Here is a 23,546-nt window from a genome sequence, read left to right as displayed (position 1 = left end):
AAAAAATTTCGTTCCCCCCCCCCCCCCCCAGGATTCTAATAATGAATAAAAGGAGCATTTATTTGAAACAGAAATCTTTTGTATTTTGTATTCATCTTTACTGTCGCTTTTGTTCAATTTAATAACGTTTGCTAAAAAAATTAATTTCTTAAAAAAAAAAAAAATCTTACCCCCTAAGCAAATTTAGAATCACACTATTTTTTTACACCAATTATCTCAACCGCAATTATGGTGAAATAAGTGCTAGATAATAACTGTGTTGTGCTAAAGGTATTGCAACATTGTCGATCTTGTGAATCCTTATCTAGCATTTTGACATCTTTACATTCTAAAAAGATCAGAACCTGTGATGAGGAAGTTGCCGTGTTCCTCCAGTGCCTCGCTGTACTTGCGCACCACATGGTTGAGGCCCAAGTCCAACTCATAGAAGGTCAGAGTCTGCTGTGTGTTTGCTGCAGCCTCTCCGGTGGGATCATTATCGGCCTCCTGCAAAAAACATTTAACACTATGGGTTAGAGACATGTCACCTAACTGATTATATTTGTAAAACCATGAAAAACCAGGATGAAGTAATATCATGGCATTGGCTACACGCAAAAACACCCCAATCTGTAAAGAATCTGTTCCTTATTAAGCTAGCTGCTTGTGTTTACATCCTAGGCAACGTAGCAGTGGTCAGGCCACCAACGTGAATCTTATTCCACCACTAGTTCAGTGGTTCGACCTTTTTGACTCAAAGGCCCACCACAATATTCGAAGACCACCCTCATATAGGCTAAGATATTTCTGGTTTTGTGATTAGCATTTTTCATTTAGATTAGAATTGTTACTATAAATTTAATATTTTAGCTACTTTTACTTTTAAGTCATCCTGCATTCCCCTTGGGAGGTTTCAGACCCTAGCCCTCAGGTTGAAAACCAATGCACTACAAGAAAGACACTGACCTCATAGTCCATCTCCAGGCAGGCAAACATAGGGTTCTCAAACCCCACATCCACACCAACCACATGGTAAACAAGTGTATTAGCCTTGTGGGCCTCTAGAGGGGAGGAGATGGTAAGGCGGGCAGCTGCATCTCTGTTCAGGATGTATACCAACTTCTGCTTCTCTATGGCACCTAAGAAAATGGAATGTGGATAGTAAAAACGCGAGAACACAATTTTCAATTAAAGGAATAGTTCACCCTAAACTAAAAATTTACTCCAGCCCATCAATGTTTCGTGAAGCAAAAAGATGCGTGTTTTAGGCAACAAATCCATCAAGGCATTTTAACTTTTAACCGTCACTTCTGGCCAAAATACTAGTTCATAATAATGCTTCCTCCACCATAAAAAGCCCATCCTCCGTTGTCCTTTCACATCAAACAGTCGCTTCTGGCCAAAATTCTCGTCAGCAATAATGCACCCTCCACTGGAAAAAGTCCATCGTCTGTTATCCTCTTAAATCAAAACCCACTGACATATTTGGTTAGAATGGTTTTGGAACATTCACTTGTAAACGGTGCTTGATTTTGCTATGGACTCAGACGAGATTACTTTTTCACTGAATATAGCAATATGATGGATAGAGGACTCATATTTTAGCTGGAAGCAAAGGTTTGAAGTTAAAAACGTCTTTACAAACACAGTTTTTCACTTCACAAAATGTTAACTGACGGACTGCAGTCATGTTGATTACTTCTTGACTATTGTGATGGTTTATCAGCTGTTTGAACTCATTCTGATGGCAGCCATTCATTGCAGAGGATCCGTTGGTGAACAAATTATATAATGCAAAATTTCTCCACATTTGTTCTGATGAAGAAACAAACTCAACTACATACTGAATAGCCTGTGGGTGAAAACATTTTCAGCAAATTTTAATTTTAGCAAACAATTCCTTTAACTGCTATCCTAATGCATGTCAAACTGCTACAACCCTTGTAGTCTTTACTACACAGAGTCTGTAGCTTTACCTATCATAAGAGCTCTGCCCTTTGGGTCCACAGCGAGGAACTGCCCTGGCACGATACGTCTGCAGCCGCTCTTGCCGAATGTCTCCTGGTGTATCTTTTCAAACATGTTTTTGGAAGGATGGTACTCCAAGATCACAATTCGGCCAGAGTCACTTCCAATCACAACATAGTCTATTACAAGGTGAGAGATCCATAAGAATTAATCAATCTCTATACATATGATCTATGCAAAACAACAATTTGAACCAAGTTACTAACCTTTAGTTCCACCTGTCAACCTGAAAGCCATGAGGGATCGGATAACACCAAAAACCTCCATAGTAAGCAGCGTGTGGACCTTCCCCGTGTTGGCATCAGGACGCAGCAGTTCCAGAATTTTCCCACGGGAAACAACAATCTCCTGCAGCTTAGTTCCTAGTAAAAAAGGAACACCAAAGATTTAAAAATCATTCTTAATTCTCAACACTTTAAAATAAAATGCAACACTATTCTTGCAGTTACCCTAACAAAAATAAGTAAAATACACTGCATTTAAGAAACCACCCAGGAAGTGTTGTTGTTCTGTGATATACCTGAGAAGTTGCCATGGATGGCATGGGAGATGCCAGTTGCCCGCTGCAGGGTCAGGTTGTACAGAAACATGGCTGCTGTGACTGCACCTTCAGGCTCAGGACAAAGAGCTTAACCAACACCTACAAGCAAGTCATACAGAGAATGTATAAGCATCAAAGTTAAAAGTGAGGACAGCAAAACGACTCATAAGGCAGAAACTAGTGTTCATTTCATCTAATTAGCACAGAAACATTAAACTTAAAGGGGTCATATGATGCGATTTCATTTTTTCCTTTCTCTTTGGAGTGTTACAAGCTCTTGGTGCATAAAGAAGATCTGTAAAGTTGCAAAGACTAAAGTCTCAAATCCAAAGATATGTGGAAAATAATGTGTTTTTTTAACTTTAAACCGCATAAACACATTTCATTACACCAAATACACCAAATAATGTTCTTTTTAGCAGCATCATATGACCCCTTTAACATTACGCATAAAGCACTGCATTAGGAACAAATACGTTCCATATATGGTCTTATGTTAACTTTAACAATGCTGATGGCTCGGAAAATAAATATGTTGGATTTTAAACACAAAGATTAGGGTAATCATTTTGTATTTTCATTAGTAGCTCTATGGCAAATCAAATGTAAGTAAGACAAACTGAACTCTGCATAGTGAGAGCAAGTTTTTAGAGTTTCACTTTGGATTGTTCGTCGAGTTACAACATGCATGGAAGAAAAAAAAAACAATTCGCTAAATAAGTGTTCTTGTAACTTTACATCATGTAACACAAAATCAGCACATAATCTACAGCAAACGGCGCTTGAATTTGCAAGCGTTAGTCCAGTTATCCATTCATCTTTAGCCGGTCGGCTAACAAACTTTATAGTCAAAATTAAGGTTATTACTATAATTTCTGAAAACAAAAGTTAGTATAACAAAGAAATATGGGTTATTTGCGAAATGTATTTAAACTATTTACCGAATTAGCAACCAGGATGTTGTAGATTTCAATCAGATGAGAAACGTATATATTTTATTGGCCTGGTCCCTCTTTATTTCAAACGGCGCTGGAACGACAGAGGGCCTCCCAGTTATGTGGCGCACATCAGTATTGTCCAAATACATGCCTGAGCGAAAAGATCGACCTCAAAAAGAGAATTGGTAGAAACGTGCTATAAAAACGACATTTCTGTTTTTCATATTTTCTCATTTTTATGGAATATTATTTTATTCAATTCTAACTGTTAAGTTTGACTGAAGTAAAATATGTGAAAGAACAGATTTTGAAATGTAACATACATTTACCACGTTAACCCTTTTTTTGCCAAAGTATTATAGTTACTGTTACTACAATAAAAATGGTAACGTTTATTGACTAAGGACTTTAAATTAAACAAAAAGGGAAATTAAACAAAGTGGTCGAACGATTCTGAAAGCTTTTGGACTGTCTGAAGGAGGTCCCATAATGATCTAACCTATGATTTTTGGTTCAATGTTAATAAAGACGAATTTGGTTTTGTAATAGAACGATTGTAGTATCGTCTTTAAAATGGCATCACATTCTTTTGAAAAGAAGGCACTCGACGTTTTAACTCTCTCACACTTTCTTTCTTTCTTTCTTTTCTTTAGCATGTGCACTGTAGTTACGGAAATTCCAGAAAATAACCACATACCGTAAAGGCAAAACGTTTCATTTTTTTCCATTACAGTTTAAAACGATGACCAAATTTATATAACTACCATTATTTTTAGTTTGAAATTGCAAGAGATTTAAATATCTCAACTACCCTTTTACAGCTTCAATATGTTTAAGTAGATTTTTTTTAGAGTGTCAAATAATGTTTTTAGTTGAATGTTTATTTTATTTTTGTTAGTAATTTTTAGTAATTAATAGTGTTTTTGTATTGTTTTTGTTTGTTAATTTTTCTTTATATTTGTATTATTATTTTAATTACAATCACTTGCAAGGCAAAACATCTTATATAAATGCATAAGAAAAAATGTATTGGGTTAGTCGCTCAAATAAATGAACAAAAAAAATAACGGTTCGCAGTTTAGCGATAAATCATTTAAAGAACTACACATCCCAGTAGACTGTTAACGCGATTGGAGAATTTGGGGTGAGGGTGTCTTGTTGAGCGGGGGCATCACACAGGGTCTACACGCAGCATTGTGAGAATTACATTGTTGCACATTATCCAAGGGCTTAGAGACGATAAAATAACGGACAGCAGGATAAAATCCTAGTGCACAACTGCATCAGAATACTACGTGGACGCTGGAAACGACCACCGGCAGAGAATTGATGTGAATAATCATATGGAAGCTGAATGCTGTTCATTTAGTGCAACATCTACAACAGTCTGCAGAAATTTACATTCCAGAGAGGAGGTGAAGTGGGTGTCTTTACGTCCAAAAACTGCCCCAGCTTTAAGAATACACCATGATGAAGTGTTATGCATCCTAAGAGGCATTGCAAGGTAAGGAAAGCATGAGCTTCATAAAATTTGTCATTTGTGTCCATTGTGTTAAATATAACCTGTTGTGGTCAATGCTTGTGTGGTTTTCAGTCCATTAATGTATAACCCCTCCTTTTTTATTTTTAAAGCAGATAGTCCCAGATTGTGTAGCTAGAGTGGTCGGTCCCTGACCCACATCATGCATAGAGGCACTCAAGAGGGACCCGTGGCTTGCCCCTTTGTGTCCCATCTCATTTATGTGAGGGTCTCATTCCACTCTGAACCCACCCTTACCGATCTGCCAGCGTTGCTTAGATACAGGAAAGAAAGAGGGGTAGTAAAGGATTTTCTCGGGGGTTGATGTGATGGGGTGACCTAATCAAGTCTTTGTCTCATCCTTATGCAGTTTATTCAAAGTAGACACAGCTCAACTCCAAAGATGTGGATGTTAACTCAATAAAGTGAAATCAAATAAGCAGTATGTTGACCAGAAAGACAACAAAAATGATTTAAAGATCTATTAACCCATCCTATTTTCCTTTTATCAGGGAAGCCTATGGCAAAAGTGCAGGATTTCCTTCCCATTTTACAGACTGAGTAGAATCACTATAACTTAACATATTTAACATGACTGTACTGGAATTTAAACACCACTTGTACATTAATAAACCATGTGCTTTAAAGATTTTCATAGATTTCATAGGTTTTAGCAGACAAGCATTTTCCATGCCCTTTTCACCAAAGAACTACATATGGTTAGATCAGTTATGACAGGTAAACTTATAGTTATTAATGTTTATTAAGCTAGATATAAGATTGAAATGTGTGTGTTTTTTTTTATTTATCATATGTAAAAATTCTGGCCATATTGAATAAGCTGCACCTATTTAAAAATATTAACTATCACATACTAATAATACAATATGATCCAAGTTATACTCAACTATAGGTCCTAAAAGGTTTAATTACATGCTAGTTTATTTACTAGTATCTGAATTCTATTCTGTTATATATGAAACAAAAAGAATTTTGGTAGATCATTGTAAGTGGCTCTTTTTCTGTAACGTTGAGGCTATTTTGTGGTGATTTAAATGCTATATCACATAATATCTCACTGTAAACAGCTTCTGCTGCAACACTTTTAATTAATTTCTGATTCTGTCATGACATTCAGTTTGCCCTTTGCTAATTGGTCACTTTTCAGTGACTGAATTTGAGAGGACAGTTGCTGTTTGGAGTAATTGCAGGACTCTGGTGATAGGGCTCTTTTTTATTTGAAGAAATGTCACTGAAAAAATGTTTTACTTTAAACCAGTTTTCACTGCTTGTAAATTTCACACATAGGCCTAATTACAGGAAATGACAAGTAACACATTGAATTAAACCTGAAATTTTGAAGTAGAAAGACTGAAGTAGTATTTCCTTGTAAAACATACTCCGATAACCCCTGACCCCCCCAAAAAAACATTTTATTTATTTATATATTTATTTTACATTGACATAGACACATGCGGTCAAAATAAATCTGTTTTGCAGCTCACTGTGGTTATCAGTTCACAACAGAGAAAATGGCCAAGCTCAAGTTGAGTTTAATATGAGCAGTAATTTTTCCCAAGGCATAATGGAGGACCATCTATTTCTTATTATATCTGCTGCGACATTATGCAGAGCGACTCAGTGCTGAAACCATATAATGAATAAATCATTGCATTGAATATTTTAATCACCTGATGTGTTTCTTAAACACACATGTCCTTGAGTTGAAATTACAGTTTGAACTATTCAAATGTCACTAAGAGAGGATACAGAAAAGAACTTTGCATATTGAGATAGTCTGTAAACTTGTCTTGTTTGAGCAACTGCTCTACTTGACAGATGTTCATAATCTTCTGTAACTAGGCTAACATAGTACCCGGGGAATTTCAGGAGCCAGCAGAAGTCCTGCTGACTTAGCCTTAACTAGGTTAACACTGCGTACAGAGCGAGCACGCTGTCAAAGAGTCACATATGAGAGATTTTAAATAGGTTACTCTTTGGGAAACCTTTTTCGATCAGGGATTTAAATTGGTTAATTCACAGAGCTTTGACAGCAGGGTTACCTGAAATTCACTTCTATCAACCTAAATAACTCAACTCAGCATTTACAGTTACAGCACTTGCAACATTTTACCATTATGTTTGCATCTTAATTTGGAGATCACATGGATTGTACAGAAAATAACAAATAGGGCACCTGCTGCTGAACACACTAGAGTTGTCTGTAGATCTGTATTCTTGTGTGTGTGTGTGTGTGTGTGTGTGCATGCATGAGTTCTCTGGGTTTCTCTTTCCCTGAGAGACCTGCTCCCAACCCCAAACAGATGGAAGACTTTTCTTTCAGATGCTCATCATATCAGATCACTGAAATTGTAATGGTTTTTACAAACAGTAACAGTCCCAAAATATCTTTTTGAGTTCAGACTAGACAGGAAGGAAACATGACACTCTCAGCTCTCACTGTTTAACCTTTGTGCTGTGCTAAAAATCCAAATTTGGCGTTCCCTGTCCAAAATGATTGGCCTTTTAAAAATAGCTTGTACATTTTTCATTATGCTATATTATCACCAAATCTTGGATTCAATCTTTTCGTCAGCTTCTTTTCTTTCAATTAGTACAGGTTTGGTATTTCTTACTGGAACTAATTGGTCTTAGGCCTCACTGATCTGAGCTTATGTAACTTTGAGTGACAAAAGCACAATTTGTGGATAATTTTGGCAATGTTCACATAATTAAAAGAAAACAAGTCAATAAAAAGATTGAATCCAATGTTTGGTAATAATATAGCATAATGAGATATTTATAAGCAATTTTTTTGTAGGCTGGTCATATTTGACCAGGAACACTAGTGTAAAAATGTGGCAAAAACAAACATCATTTTTGGATAAATTTGGCAGTGTTCACTCAAAAACTGCTAATTAAAAGAAAACAAGTCAATTAGAAGATTATATCCAATATTTAGTAATGTTTACTTGTTTGTTTCAATTAGTAAAGGTTTGGTATTTCTTATTGGAACTAACTGGTTGTATAGGCCTCATTGATCTGAACTTACGCACTTCAGTTATTTGCAGAGGCGGACAAAGTACTCAACTCCATTACTTGAGTGAAAGTACAGATACTGCTGGTCAAATATTACTCCATTACAAGTAAAAGTTGTAAAGACAGATTTTTACTTAGGTAAAAGTACAGAAGTACTTGATTTTAAAAGTACAAAAGTAAATTTCCTTTTTTATGTCAATGCACAATGCAACAGATACTCAAAAAGTGTACTTAAATACAATACTCAAGTAAATGTACTTAGTTACTGTCCGGCTCTGGTTATTTGTGGGTAATTTTGGCAATGTTCACTAAAAACTGTGCTAATTAAAAGAAAGCAAGTCAATAAGAAGATTGAATACAATATTTAGTAATAATACACCATAGCAAGACATTTATAAGCTATTTTTTGTAGGGTGATCACTTTTTCCCAGGAACACTAGAAGTGTAAAAAGATGTGAAAAAAGTACAAAAATTATAAAATTTTTAAAGTTGTTATACCCTCTGTGAGAGAGGTTATGGGTTTTAGTCCAAAACGATAACATTAACTAGCATTTCATGTTTGGGAAAAAGAAAATCCGGGTCAAAATGACTGTTAAGCACATTAGATTGATTAGATTATTACAGTTTGACTTTGAGCAAGCGCACACATCTGTAGCTTACCTCATTTACTAATTGTAAATTAATCCAAATTAAATGTTAACAAAATAGCTCTAGGGTTTATTCTAATTTTGGAAGTTAACAGATTTCGGAAAGGTATAATAGACGACATACAACCTTTCAATCTGTCATTGCAGCACTTTCATGACATCCGGATATAGTGTGAGCAACATTTCAAGTAAGGGTTAACTGTGCCAGTAATGTGATGTTCTGGAGCCAGCGTTGCCCCTGGTTTTCTTCTCGATCGATGGGCTCTGCGACAGGCCTTGGCATCTGGCCCCAGTCTAGGTGGCCTTAGAGGATCTCTACTGGATGAGTGAGGGAGAGAGAGACCTTTCTGAGCACAGGAGAATAAATACTTTGTCAAACAGAGAAAGTGATGAAAAACATCATTAAAAGAAGACGGCACAGAAAGAATGATTGAGAGAATAGAGAGGTTTGATACGGAAAATGGCCACAGTAGGCTGAAAGCACATCTTTTTCTGTACTTGCCAAATAGAAAGAGATACTGTAGATAGAGGTACAGCCACAGATGCATGGATAATTCATGAATATGCTACAGAGACACAGCAAGGAGATGTGAGGCGTCAAACCTGTGCAACAGAGACAAGGTCAGTGAGGAGCAGGTAATTGAGGTCCACATATTGACCACATATTGTATTCATCTGTGGGCTTTTAAGGAAGACTTCAAATTTCTTCTCAAAAGTTCATAGTTTAAACCACTGCAAAATAAAGAAAGAAAGAAAAAGTGATGCACCATATTAAAATGATGCACTCTAAAAAATGCTGGGTTGTTTCAACCCAACTTTGGGTCAAATATGGACTAACCCAACGTTTGGGTTAAAACTTTAATTAAAAAATTTAACCCAACAGCTGGGTTAGTCCATATTTGACCCAACATTGGGTTGAAACAACCCAGCATTTTTTAGAGTGTGGCAAATACAGATAAGATGATAATTATTTCTAAATCACTATTAAAATATATTAGATGTAAAATAAATAAACTGTATGAAACACAATTTTAAAATGCTACAAATGAATTAATGCATCACAACATAATGTACAGTATGAAAAAATTCCAGCAGCCAATATTTGCAATGTTGAGGTCACTTGCTTCACCTGTGCTGATGCCAGAAATCAAAGTCAATGTTCCTGAATAGGACCTTACACACACACACACACTGGCTTTTAGAGCCTGAAGCAGAGATGAGGGTGCTGAGTCAGACACTTGGGCAGCTGCAGCTGTCACGGCTCCCACGGCACACAAACACAAATTTCTGGTGAGGCAGTTTATGCGAGAATAAGACATGGTGACTGTACCATCCATCGCTGCTGTTATAAACAGATCTCTCCTATACAAGCGTTTTGAACTCCTAGTTCTGCATGATGTGTTTGCTGCTTCTTTGAGATGATTTCTGCTCTGATTTACATTCTAAGATCGAGAGCTACCGAATTTCCCAGGCCTTTGAGATCCATGAGGGCTGTTTTCTGCAGCATCGTAGAGATGTATCTGTGATTGCTCATAATAGATCAGCTTCTGCTGGACATGAAGGACATGACTGGTGGCATCCCCTGTGGATCTGGTTTGTCCAGAAAGGCATGATGAAGGGTCAACAGTTGCTCCAGGAGAATGCGACTCATTGCCTTTGGGCACAAATACAATTCAAGGGTACGGATTGCTTAGCTGTATGCTGTTAACTGATCCAGTGGCTCCTCAGGGCAGTGTCCCAATTAGCATGGATATGAAATACATTCTCAGAGTTAAAAGAAAGTGTTTGCAACTGTCAAATCAGATGGCACGAAATGTTTTTATGTTAGATTGTTATAAATTTGGTAAGAAATGTTTTTTTAGACGCTTTTTATCTGTGCCCAAGATAATTGTGACATTAAGTTAATCAGGCAGAAACTTGTTTGGATGAGTCAAAATAGCACCTAAGGTTATATCTAGTTTTACTTTCATGTTAGGTGCACAAGGCTAAATACATTTTCCCTTGAGAGGGTATAAAGATATATATATGTATAAGACAAAACAGAAAAAAAGAATGAAATAAAAATGCGATAGCCAGTATTTCCTGAGAGGCAGAATGGGAAATAAACACGACCAAAATAGCACCTAAGGTTATATCTAGTTTTACTTTCATGTTAGGTGCACAAGGCTAAATAAATTTTCCCTTGAGAGGGTATAAAGATATATATATGTATAAGACAAAACAGAAAAAAGAATGAAATAAAAATGCGATAGCCAGTATTTCCTGAGAGGCAGAATGGGAAATAAACACGATTGAAGCTGAAGGCTATGCATAAAATCAATTTGAGACTTGAATTTGATTAGAGAGGCAGGCATCTCTCATTTCATTTTCCGTCATTTTAGTTTGAGGCTTGAAGCTCAAGTGGAGTGAAAGGTTATAGGGTTTTTTTTGTGATTAGTGTGACTCAGATAAAGCTATGAGACGTTTTTTTGTGATGCAGAAACTGTAGTAGCCATAAGGCACTTTGGTTAAAAAGTTTCAATTTTCAAATCAAGTTCTGTATTGTAAACTCAGTTTGGGATTATTTATCTGAAGAATAAATTCTTAGAGAATAAATCTGAAGAATGATTGATGACGAACACCAGCATTAAAAGAGGTCAGAATGATGGCCCGTTTATTATTAGGCCACATTCCCAGAAATTAAATGCAATTCCTTTAGTAATTACAAAATGTGACCCTGCACCACAAAACCAGTCATAAGGGTCAACTTTTCGAAATTGAGATTTATGCATCATCTGAAAGCGGAATAAATACGCTTTCCATTGATGTATGGTTTATTAGAATAGGACAATATTTGGCCAGGATACAACTATTTGAAAATCTGGAATCTGAGGGTGCAAAAAAAATCTAAATATTGAGAAAATCGCCTTTAAAGCTGTCTAAATTAAGTCCAAAATCAAAAATTAAGTTTTGAAAAATTTACAGTAAATATAAATATGAAATTTATAAGTTTACAAAATATCTTCATGGAAATATCTGGAATCTGAGGGTGCAAAAAAATCTAAATATTGAGAAAATCGCCTTTAAAGCTGTCTAAATGAAGTCCAAAATCAAAAATTAAGTTTTGATATATTTACAGTAAATATAAATATGAAATTTATAAGTTTACAAAATATCTTCATGGAACATGATCTTTACTTCATATCCTAATGATTTTTGGCATAAAAGAAAAATTGATAATTTTGACCCATACAATGTATTTTTGACTATTGCTACAAATATACCCGTGCTACTTAAGACTGGTTTTGTGGTCCAGGGTCACAAATGTCGACTGAACTAAGAATCATTGAATGAAAGCTTCTGAGCTGGAAAACACATTCCGCTGACACCAGATTACATTGGAAGAAAATGTTGATTTAAATAGCTAAATCATAATTTTAGTCTACTTTTTAAATGAAAAAAAAAACACAAGACACAATAATCATACTTTTTCCCCCAGAGAGGCCTAACAAGCAATAATGTATCCAGCTTTAAAAGGGTTTAATCCATTAAACATGAAATTAGATTAAGCCTTAGGGCCAAGCCGTTGAAAATTACTATTTTATGATTAGATTAATCCTCAGCCGGCGAGAGAGAGTGCATTATTTGTCAGTACATTAACCCTAGAGTCACTGGACAGGCATCGGTTTCCCTCTCTGCTTCCAATCTGATCACAGACAGCACAAAACTGGAGCCGTCGACTGTTGAATATGTAATAACAACCTGTCCAGCAGCGAGTCGGAGAGAATGCAAGCCCACCCAGTATGTGAATGTCTGCTCTTCTCTTTCAATTACATTTCCATTGCAGCTAGCTGTGAGGTTTCGTTGCCAAGGCAACTCAGACACCCACTCTACAGTGTTCGGCTCACCCTTGCTGAGCAGGCACATTGGTCAAGACCCACTAAAAGCGACCGAACAACAAAAGAGAGAGGGAAAGAAAGAGTAAGCTAAGGTCAGTGGATGTTTTTTGTGTGTGATACCTGTGTATGGCTGAAGAAGGAAGAAATGGAGAATTTGGTGCCAGTGTTATCGTCTGAATTTGTCCTAGAGAATGTATTGCAAGCATGCGTTTGTATATGTTTGGAGTCAAGAATCCGAGTAATAATGTTTTGAGCGCAACAGTCATGTTTAGACGTGTTGACCAAAAGCGAATAATAATGGTTACATATCTCAGCTGCCTGCTGTTTGTTGTGAGTCTAGCAACTGGCTTTATAAATGAGAAGACTGTCATTTTGAGATATTGGATGGGGTAGGAGGATGTGATGCTTGGTGAGAAAATGAAGCATGAATTGAATAGACGGGGAGCATAATTCAGCTTTAAGAGGATTTTGCCTTTCATTTGAGATTTTATAGCCTATATATATGGTGTGCTGACTTCCATACTTTTTTTAGACAGTGCTATATAAGTGCATCACACTTATATGCTGGTCCTTAGTAAACCACGCTTAGTAAAGGTGACTCTCAAGATTCACAGAGGTAGCATAAATTTATGTAAACAAAAATAACACATGACAATCAGTTCAGTTACATGAATTTTGAAGCCTGTACACAGAACAATTAATAAAAATGTGAAAGTATAAATAAAAATCCAGCTAAATGATTAACTTTTTATTAAACACAAAAGTTTACAAGTTAGAGTTCACTATGAGGCAGTGTTGGGGAGTAATTACATGTAACGGAATTACGTAATTTAATGGATGTTTTTTGTGTGTGATACCTGTGTATGGCTGAAGAAGGAAGAAATGGAGAATTTGGTGCCAGTGTTATCGTCTGAATTTGTCCTAGAGAATGTATTGCAAGCATGCGTTTGTATATGTTTGGAGTCAAGAATCCGAGTAATAATGTTTTGAGCGCAACAGTCATGTTTAGACGTGTTGACCAAAAGCGAATAATAATGGTTACATATCTCAGCTGCCTGCTGTTTGTTGTGAGTCTAGCAACTGGCTTTATAAATGAGAAGACTGTCATTTTGAGATATTGGATGGGGTAGGAGGATGTGATGCTTGGTGAGAAAATGAAGCATGAATTGAATAGACGGGGAGCATAATTCAGCTTTAAGAGGATTTTGCCTTTCATTTGAGATTTTATAGCCTATATATATGGTGTGCTGACTTCCATACTTTTTTTAGACAGTGCTATATAAGTGCATCACACTTATATGCTGGTCCTTAGTAAACCACGCTTAGTAAAGGTGACTCTCAAGATTCACAGAGGTAGCATAAATTTATGTAAACAAAAATAACACATGACAATCAGTTCAGTTACATGAATTTTGAAGCCTGTACACAGAACAATTAATAAAAATGTGAAAGTATAAATAAAAATCCAGCTAAATTATTAACTTTTTATTAAACACAAAAGTTTACAAATTAGAGTTCACTATGAGGCAGTGTTGGGGAGTAATTACATGTAACGGAATTACGTAATTTCATTACAAAATAAATGTAATTGTAATCAGTTACAGTTACTGACAAAAAAATGTGTAATTAAATTAACAATTTTTTAAAATACACCAATTAAAACTTGTAATTTGACGTTACTGCACAGTGTACTTTTAAAGTGTACTTGAGTGTGTTAAGAAACAGTGATAAAAGAGTACTCTCTCTTGAAGTGCATTTAAGTGGCCATTTAATTAATATTCTATTATCTGCAAATACAGTTTTAATATACATTTAAGACTGAAGTACACTGAATACAATTAACTGCACTGCTTTTTCACAGTCTGAAAACATCACTGCATCATAGTCAGTGTTGGGGGGGGAGTAATTACATGTAACGGAATTACGTAATTTAATTACAAAATAAATGTAATTGTAATCAGTTACAGTTACTGACAAAAAAATATGTAATTAAATTACAGTTACTTATGAAAATGTTAATGATTACAAAGAGGGTTACATCTGAATTTTTTCACCCACACCCACATACAGATTTAATTGACTTCTTTCATAAATTGCAGTGACTGCTCTAAAATATGAGACACCAATGTTTCAGGAATTTAGGACACGATAACTTTCTATTTGGGTTTATATATGCTTTATTTTAATCATAAATTATATATGAACAGATAATCTGTTTTTTTCCCCCCAAGGCATTGTTAAATGCCAGTGTTTCCTGTCATAGCTATGCAAAGATTTGATTTCAAAAACAGTATCATTGCTAACTATTAAACTATTTATTTTTATGATTTTATATCTATTTAACCTCAGAATGATCTCAAAGTAAAAAAATGTGCTAAAGTTTGATTTTGTGGTGGCTATGCTTTAAATTAAATTATTGTAATCTTAATTCAAGTAAAGTATTTTGAAAGTCTGACAGTAATCAGTGTTTAGAACTGTAAGGTTAACCCATGCCTGGTTTAAATGTTTGCATGATTAACAGTTGAAAATATTACAAATTTAGCAAAGTTATCAAATGTAATCAGTTACATTTCTTTTAATAAAGTAATTGAAATAGTTACACTACTTATTAAATTTTAAATAGAGTAAAACTTGTAATCTGTAACCTGTTACATTTCTAAAGTAACCTTCCCACACTGCTATGAGGTAGCCATAGTATGGACACTATATTGTCATAATATCGACAAACCATAAGTAGGCCTACTGTAATTATTTGTCATGTTGTGATACACTTACACATCCAAAATATATTACAAAAAGCGTTATAATATTTTTATCTGCGAAAGACAAAACTCCCTGCTCCCATAAAAAAAAAAAAATCTGATGTCGTTGAATAATTCGCACACTGTAGGCTATATATCATCCACTCACTGAGGAAGTTTTATTAACAACATTTTAAGTTTAAAGGGTTAGTTCACCCAAAAATGACAATTCTGTCATTAATTACTCACCCTCATGTCGTTCCAAACCCATAAGACCTCCGTTCATCTTCGGAACACAAATTAAGATATTTTTGATTCATTCTGACAGCTCTCTGACCCTCCCATAGACAGCAAGGGTACTACCACGATCAACGTCCAGAAACGTAGCAAGGAGATCGGTAAAATAATCCATGTAACATCAGGGGTTCAACTGTAATATTACGAAGCTACGAGAATACTTTTTGTGCGCAAAAGAAAAAAAAAACAACTTTATTCAACAATTCGTCTCCTCCACGTCACCCTAGAGCCATTTTGGAGAGTATCCACTGAACGTAAACAGCGTATGTTGTTCCGTGTCAGCCGCACCACACGGATACGTTGTTTTCGTTCAAATCAAAGCACAACCAACGTAGAAAATATATCTGTTATCATAAAAAACATATGTCTGCATTTGTGATCAAACACTCCAAAGAGAAAGGAAAACTTGAAATCGCATCATATGACCCCTTTAATTATTCAGCTTTCCGATTATGTATAAATCTCAATTTAAAAAAAAAATTTGACCCTTATGACGTAAAAAATTGACCCTTTGTGGCCTAGGGTCACATTTGTACATAAACGAAAAGATCGAAATCGAAAAGATGATCAGAGCTCATAAATGTGGAAACTTGGGCACGTTCACGCCTTTGAGAACGTCAAACCTCGTCTCGCTCACGTCGTATTACATCACTATAGGTAAGAGAATCAGTCAGCAGCATGAAGGATGTAGCAGAAATAAACACTATTGAACTGTGCCTGCAGTCTCTTTCGCGGTTTCTCTCATCAAACTGTGGGCGTCTAAAAAGTAGTAGCGTGCTTAAGGATGAGAACGTCTCAATCAAAGAAGCAGGCATTTACTGCTGCCGGAGAAAATGAAATCTGAAATTCATTTTCTAATTGGAATGGAAGGGGAGAGCATTATGTGATCTCGAGCGGCTCACCCACGCATGCAATCACAATCGCCTGATTTAATCTGCGGCCACAGTGAAAGCAGCACGAGCCACCTGTTTGTTTGATATGTCGATATCCTCTTCTAAGCCTGTGATTGAACTGTTGGCAACTGACAGATAGGCTATGTTTAACACATATGTGCATTGCTGTCAGAGCTATACCTTTTGTGTATTTCTTTTAAACATGCATCCAAATTAATGTGTTAATTAAAATATGCAAGCATGAACAAATTGGTTGGTGTTATTTTGTGAACGCTGTGAAGTTAATGTTCTTCTAAGGTGCCTGTGCTCCACATATTCAGCTCAGCAGATGCTCTACAGAGAATGTTCAACAGAAAATCGTGGGTCACAAGAGAGACCCAAAGGTTGAAACACTTCAACCGTGGTGCCCTCACAAAATGTGTGTGAGGGACAGATATCAGAGAAGATGATGAATGTGAAAAGTCAGTGAACGGCTTTTCATTTTCATCATCTTTGCTGATCTTTCAGATATAGAATGGGGAAAAGAAGGTCTTGAAATTAAAGTATGAGTTGGAGGGAGAAACTATAAATATTTTGCAAGTATATTGCAAATTTTACAAGCAGAAAAGAACTGACAAGTATATGAGCAGAAGCTAGTGATGTTTACATGCTTATTATGCTGCTTTTCTTTCTTTTTATTTTGTTTCTCATACACTATATTCTGATTCTGATTCTGATCTGATTCTATACCTATTGTGGCATCCAAAAGTCTCAGACTGCTAGTGAAAATGCATCTATTGTCTATTCTTTTCTAGTTTAATATTTTTATTTGCAAATCATGTTATTAGGATAAAAGTTGATTCGAGTTGGATTGAAAAATTAACAGGAGTTGAGAATGGCAGAATTTCTTAGTATTTTGTTTTTGCTTTTGCTTTAATGACAAAAGCTCTTGATCTAAACCTGTTCTTCAATGGGAACATTGAAATTTGCTCTTTTGTACAAAGGAGTTCACATGGTCAGTGTCAGAATTTAGCTTGTATGATTGGTGATCTAAAAATCATGCAAAACCTCATAATTTTGAATTTCATATAATTTGTCATAACTTCTTTCTTGATTTAATGTTTTTGACAATTATTTCAGTGTATTTCAGACTTTAGGGCTACTCTGTACATTTTCAATTGTGGTACAGTAAATTAAACATAAATTAAACCTTTTAAAAAAACATTGTGCTTGATTTTTCTGTGTACATTTCAAAGTCATATTGGTGCAATTTGTATTAAATGTGGAAAAAATGTCTGGAGCAAAACACAGTTTGGCATATAACGGTGTGAAATATTTGTTTTTAATTATGCATGCCAATATTCTGTGCTTTTTGCCAGTTCTCTGAACATTTGAATATGAAAATCTGTCTTAGAATTTGTGCATACAAAAAAAGTGGGGGGAAAATAACATAAATAAAAAATAAATGCACTGTCTTGTTATGCAGTACTTAATTCTACACTTGTATGTTTCCCTGTAGTTTGGAAGGTTGCCCTGAATCAAGAAGAGCAGCTGTAGACACCAGCAGCTGGGTTTCACTACCATCCTAATGCACAGCACCCTCTCAGACTGACGGGTTTTCACTGGCAGCAAACTGGCAGAGAGAAAGACAGCTCACACAGGTGGGCCAGCAGCAGCATCCCAGAGATTATAGATTTGGAGATTACAGGACAACAGCAGGTCAGGGCACACTGCCTTGTTGAAATCCGAGTTCTCCACCTCACCAATTCCGTTAAGAGCTGTCATCGTGAAATTGGCAAGTGAGCCCTGCGACACAACACATTCACATGCACTCGGCTGATCACGTACTCCACTAGCTGCTAGACAGATGCAGTGTTAGAAGAAAATCGGATGCTGTTTTTGCATGCCTTTTTCTTTAATCCAGCTCCTTGCCGCTCAAATCCCTTTTTGTGCTTGAGCCGTTAGATTCTTTCAGTCATCTTTGTTGCTTATTTTTATTTGGTTCATTTTTATTATCCACTGACCTGGAGAGAGTCAAAGTGCTCAAATTATCAAACCATGATGGCAGAATATCCTAAAGTGCTTATCTAGACTGGAATGTTCAAACCACACAGTTAGGAAGGGAAACTGTTGGAACCAGAGGTTCCTCATATTTGAATCTCCAAGCTGCTTTCATTGAAGACGCCGTAAAGACCAAGAGACAAACGCTGTGGCATGTCTCTGCACTTAAAGTAACTCACAGGATACGCAACTACCGCTAAATGAATGAGACTGAAAGAGTTTGAAGAGTGTTGTAGAATGTAAAGCTATTCAAGATGTCTGCAAAAGAGCTTCATTATAAGACTGTGAGAAAACTCCACCCATTTCCACCTCTGGCTGCGAAGTTCGACAAGGTGGCTCGCTAGACAGAGCGTACGGCTGCGGACAAACTGGATTACAGTGACAAACTTGGACTCATAGAGGACTGTAATGGAACAGACACGGTTGACAGCCTAGCTTGTCTGGCACTGAGATGTCAAAACCACAGAGGGGGCTATTCCTCCAACTGTCACTGCAAGGAGAATAGAGCCGATCACACACACGCCTACTAGCAGACTGATTTTTAGAGGCGAAAGACTGGTGTGTGTTTGAACCGTGGCAGTATAGACAGTTCAAAAGCGTGAAAGAAAGAGCTGGAGGAGATCCCATAGTGTAGGGGGAAGAGGCTCCACGGCAGCGGAGACACATTGAAAGAGAAGACTGACAGACTGGAGATCATCGGTGGCAGTTCACAGGCGCACAGTTTTGTGAGATTCACACACTTTTGGGTTTAAAGCCTGTGCCGCTCAGTACACCGAGTAGTACTGAGTCCAGTTTGGGCACGGTGGCAGGGGCCGGTTCATGGCAGTGGGGCGGGCGCATGCCGTCTGTGCCTCCGCAGCGAGAGGGACGCTTCGGCTTGGGATGGGGTTGGGGTTGGGGTTGGGCCGCATGGGCGCGGGCTCAGAGGGCGGGCGAGCTGAGACCCTGTGTGCCCGCTGGAGTCGGACCTGTGGCGGCAGGGGAACGTGGGGGCATGATAAAGGTTGGAGGGGTGTGTTTAAGGATATTCTGCCCAAGCCGTCATCAGAAAAGGAATGCCATTCCAGAGCGGAAGTACAGGTGCATCTCAATAAATTAGAATGTCGTGGAAAAGTTAATTTATTTCAGTAATTCAACTCAAATTGTGAAACTCGTGTATTAAATAAATTCAATGCACACAGACTGAAGTAGTTTAAGTCTTTGGTTCTTTTAATTGTGATGATTTAGGACTGTAATGGAACAGACACGGTTGACAGCCTAGCTTGTCTGGCACTGAGATGTCAAAACCACAGAGGGGGCTATTCCTCCAACTGTCACTGCAAGGAGAATAGAGCCGATCACACACACGCCTACTAGCAGACTGATTTTTAGAGGCGAAAGACTGGTGTGTGTTTGAACCGTGGCAGTATAGACAGTTCAAAAGCGTGAAAGAAAGAGCTGGAGGAGATCCCATAGTGTAGGGGGAAGAGGCTCCACGGCAGCGGAGACACATTGAAAGAGAAGACTGACAGACTGGAGATCATCGGTGGCAGTTCACAGGCGCACAGTTTTGTGAGATTCACACACTTTTGGGTTTAAAGCCTGTGCCGCTCAGTACACCGAGTAGTACTGAGTCCAGTTTGGGCACGGTGGCAGGGGCCGGTTCATGGCAGTGGGGCGGGCGCATGCCGTCTGTGCCTCCGCAGCGAGAGGGACGCTTCGGCTTGGGATGGGATTGGGGTTGGGGTTGGGCCGCATGGGCGCGGGCTCAGAGGGCGGGCGAGCTGAGACCCTGTGTGCCCGCTGGAGTCGGACCTGTGGCGGCAGGGGAACGTGGGGGCATGAGATGCTCCCTTCGCTTCTGCGTGGTCTTGGGATCCCTGTCCCTCCTGTTCCTCACGTCGCTCTTCTTCTCCTTCTCGCTGAGAGGAGGAGTCGGCTTGCCTTACTTGGAACCCCCGGGATGGGAAGAGTCACGCAGGGTTAAGCTAGTGCCCAGCTATGCCGGTTCCCACCGGGTCGTCCCGGCCGAGAGCTCCCAGCAGAAGACATGTGCCTGCTCTCGGTGCGTGGGTGACCCAGGCGTTTCTGACTGGTTCGACGAGAACTATGACCCGGACATCTCGCCTGTGTGGATTCGGGACAACATCCAGCTGCCTTCAGACGTGTACTACTGGTGGGTGGTAAGTGATCTTATGGTTACTCGCTGCTGCTTTTAGATTTAGAAACCCTTTCAGTTGATGTGGTTAGACTTGCTTTCTACATGCTTTCGACCTCATGCATTAACTAAATGGAAAAACAAAATGAAATGGCTGCAAAACTGTTGCACGGGAACTCGCACAGTCCTTAATAAAAGAGACCTAATTTTGTTGTGCTTCTCTCCTTTAAATGAGAGAGGTTAGCAATCTGCATTTGTGCTTATGCATCATGTTTAAGCGACAGGAAGCAAAGAGGCCGTTTTTATTAAAAAGAACATGAGTAATGTCTGAAAAAAAAGTGTGTCAGCTGAAAAGTGTAAGTCTGTAATACTTGCTCAGAGTGAATTAAAAGCAGGGCAGGTGCCGGAGTGCATTAAGCAAAAGAAGCAGAAAGATTTTGGGATGAAGGTTGGGAACATGCTTGCACTTATGGAAACTACTGAATCTGACATTTTCTGAAGAAAATGTAAGTGGTGCTGTTAGAATGCTGGGGTGTTCTAGGCAATTGCTAAGATGCCTGATTACTGGTCCAAAAAAAGCCAGAAAGAAAAACAAAAATGAAAGTAATTGTTTTGGCAATGTTGGACTCATTGGACATTCATTTCAGAGTATAATGGGCGTAATTACTCAAAACTAATTATGTAATTTGTTTTGTTATGAAACTTCTGTTGGACTGATGAAATTCATCTGTGTGGAATTTTTGAATTGCAATGAATTAAATTCCTCTTCCTTTTAATAAAATTCCAATTCAGCATCCTGTGGGCTGTAACAAGTTCAAATCAAATTTAAATTTAATCAAGTCAGGAATTTAAATTTAGATTTTTGCCCAAAACTGCTATATATAAAGATGCACATATAACTTACATGAATGCAGACTACTGTTCTAGAGGGGTTGATAAGTTTTGTTTTTTTAAAGAAAGCTGTTTATTTGATCAAAAATTCATTAAAAACCACAATATGTTGAAATATTATTACAATTAACAAAAACTTGTTTCTATTTCAAAATGTAATTTATTCCTGTAATGGCAAAACTGAATTTCCAGCATCCATTATTCCAGACATCAGTACCACATGATACTTCATTATACAGTTGTTTCTAAATATTTCTGTAAAAACCACAATTTAAGGATTCACTGATGAATAAAAATGTATTTGAAAAATAAATTTTTATAACAATGTGATTGTCTTGTGATCCATTTAAAGCACCCTTTGCTGAATAAATGTATAGAAATCTAAAACATGAAACAAATCTTTCTGATCCTAAACCTTTGAATGGTAGTGCATAACTTTCTGTTGATGACAGAATCTTGTATTAAACTCAATGGCTCCTGTTATTTGGATGGGCACAGAGTAAATTTGGTGGCTGGCATCTGTACCCAGAAAACATCTGCCAAGAATTATTAGGTCCAGTGGAGACCTGGTAAACTCTGCCAGTCATTGGCAGCAGGGACCATGAGGAGAAGAAAGGAGGGAGAGAAAACATGGAAAGATAGAGAAGGGGTTTGGTTGGTTGGAAGGAAGCCATGTCATGGAGGGATGTCAGAAAAATACAAAAGGAAAGATTTTAAGTCTGGTCTTGGTTTTCGGAACGTGTTTTTGTTGGATCTTTTTTTCTATTCATCACAGCAGAGGGCTTCAGCGGCTAATTGGCTGCCTGGATGTTTATTTTAGTATGCATGTGTGCACAGGCAGGTGTGCAGATGGTTTGAAGTTAAAAGATAACTGCCCAACCTTATGTTAGTTTCTTTCTTTCGCTCTCTTCCTCCCTCTCTTCTCTTCCCTCTGGGCCTTGTACAGATGTTGCAGCCTCAATTCAAACCCCACAACATCCAGCAAGTTCTACAGAGGCTGTTCCAGGTCATTCCAGGCCATTCCCCGTACGGTTCGTGGGACCCTGCCCGCTGTCTGCGCTGTGCTGTGGTGGGGAATTCGGGAAACCTCCGTGGGGCAGGTTACGGTCCGGTGATCGATGGCCACGACTTCATCATGAGGTGAGTCTTGAAATGCCAGCAGGGAAAGAAAACAGTCTTTCGAACTGCGTATCAAAAATTAGGAAAAAGATTTGGTCTTGTTTTGAAATTTTAAAAATAAGACATACAAATTAAATTGGTGCCCTGGAATTCAGAATGAGTTTGTCTAGCTCGGTTATGATAGTTTTGGATTTTCAAAGTTGTTTTTAATTGAACACTATTATTTAGTTGTTGTTTTTTCACAATTAACTTGTTTTAGTTTTAGTTTTTTTTTTTTTCTGCAGTGTTTTTCAGTTTAGGTTTTATTTTGTGGGCATTTTTTTATAATTAGAATTAAAGGTGATTTCTGTACTTGGCAAAAAATAATTACTTTTCAAACAGGTACATCAAAACTAGCAATGTGCGCTAGTAAAGTAAATAAAGTCCATTTTGATTTCATGCGGACTTTAACACTTCCATAATCATCTTCCATTGGTTGAACAACTGAATAGCCCTGCCCCAAACTGGTAGGATGCTCAAACAAATAAAAAATTATAGTGTAAGCACATATCCACAGTGTTTACATTTTTTAGGGAACATAATCATAGAAATAGACTAGGGCTGCAACTAACGATTAGTTGTTCGATTATTTTTTTCGATTAATCGGATTAAAAACAAACAATTTTCTTTTTTTATTTTATTGACAAAAACACACTATTCCACATTCTGCCCAATGTCCTTAAAACAAACGTTACAACTGAATGCTATGAAAACATACAGTGCTTAACAATTTATTAGACCACCGGCCATAATAAAGAGAAAACACATTTTAGGAATTGTAGGAATCTGTCAAAAAATTGTTTAAATAAAAAAAATGTTA

At 37.4% G+C, this 23,546-nt stretch overlaps 2 protein-coding genes and 1 long non-coding RNA gene across 4 annotated transcripts in view; 2 read left to right on the top strand and 1 right to left on the bottom strand.

Annotated features, from left to right (window-relative positions):
* LOC107738735 (splicing factor 3b, subunit 3) overlaps positions 1 to 3,612 on the bottom strand; it is a 25,064-nt gene extending 21,452 nt beyond the window's left edge. Inside the window, exons 1-6 of one of the 2 annotated variants that reach the window (XM_016550560.1) lie at positions 3,490 to 3,612; positions 2,528 to 2,647; positions 2,214 to 2,369; positions 1,956 to 2,126; positions 946 to 1,118; positions 345 to 486 (exon numbers count right to left, since the gene is read on the bottom strand). In XM_016550560.1, coding sequence (XP_016406046.1) covers positions 345 to 486; positions 946 to 1,118; positions 1,956 to 2,126; positions 2,214 to 2,369; positions 2,528 to 2,597 — 712 coding nt within the window. In that variant the 5' untranslated portion in view covers positions 2,598 to 2,647; positions 3,490 to 3,612. The remainder of the gene's footprint in view (positions 1 to 344; positions 487 to 945; positions 1,119 to 1,955; positions 2,127 to 2,213; positions 2,370 to 2,527; positions 2,648 to 3,489) is intronic. The other variant, XM_016550559.1, reaches the window with a different exon arrangement.
* A 1,040-nt stretch (positions 3,613 to 4,652) lies between these two features.
* Positions 4,653 to 18,072, top strand: LOC107738734 (uncharacterized). Its single transcript, XR_001639922.1, has 3 exons — positions 4,653 to 4,990; positions 12,518 to 12,661; positions 17,999 to 18,072. It is a non-coding gene; the product is annotated as an uncharacterized LOC107738734 (long non-coding RNA).
* A 1,726-nt stretch (positions 18,073 to 19,798) lies between these two features.
* The window catches only part of LOC107738733 (CMP-N-acetylneuraminate-beta-galactosamide-alpha-2,3-sialyltransferase 2), an 11,009-nt gene continuing 7,261 nt past the window's right edge, over positions 19,799 to 23,546 (top strand). The window contains exons 1-2 of the mRNA XM_016550558.1: positions 19,799 to 20,702; positions 22,515 to 22,708. Of these exons, the coding sequence (XP_016406044.1) occupies positions 20,205 to 20,702; positions 22,515 to 22,708 (692 nt within the window). The 5' untranslated portion in view covers positions 19,799 to 20,204. The remainder of the gene's footprint in view (positions 20,703 to 22,514; positions 22,709 to 23,546) is intronic.

This window comes from Sinocyclocheilus rhinocerous, unplaced genomic scaffold (assembly GCF_001515625.1).
Source record: "Sinocyclocheilus rhinocerous isolate Xijiao unplaced genomic scaffold, SAMN03320098_v1.1 scaffold1938, whole genome shotgun sequence".
Classification (NCBI taxonomy): Eukaryota; Metazoa; Chordata; class Actinopteri; order Cypriniformes; family Cyprinidae; genus Sinocyclocheilus; species Sinocyclocheilus rhinocerous.
This window is presented reverse-complemented; position numbering and strand designations above follow the sequence as displayed.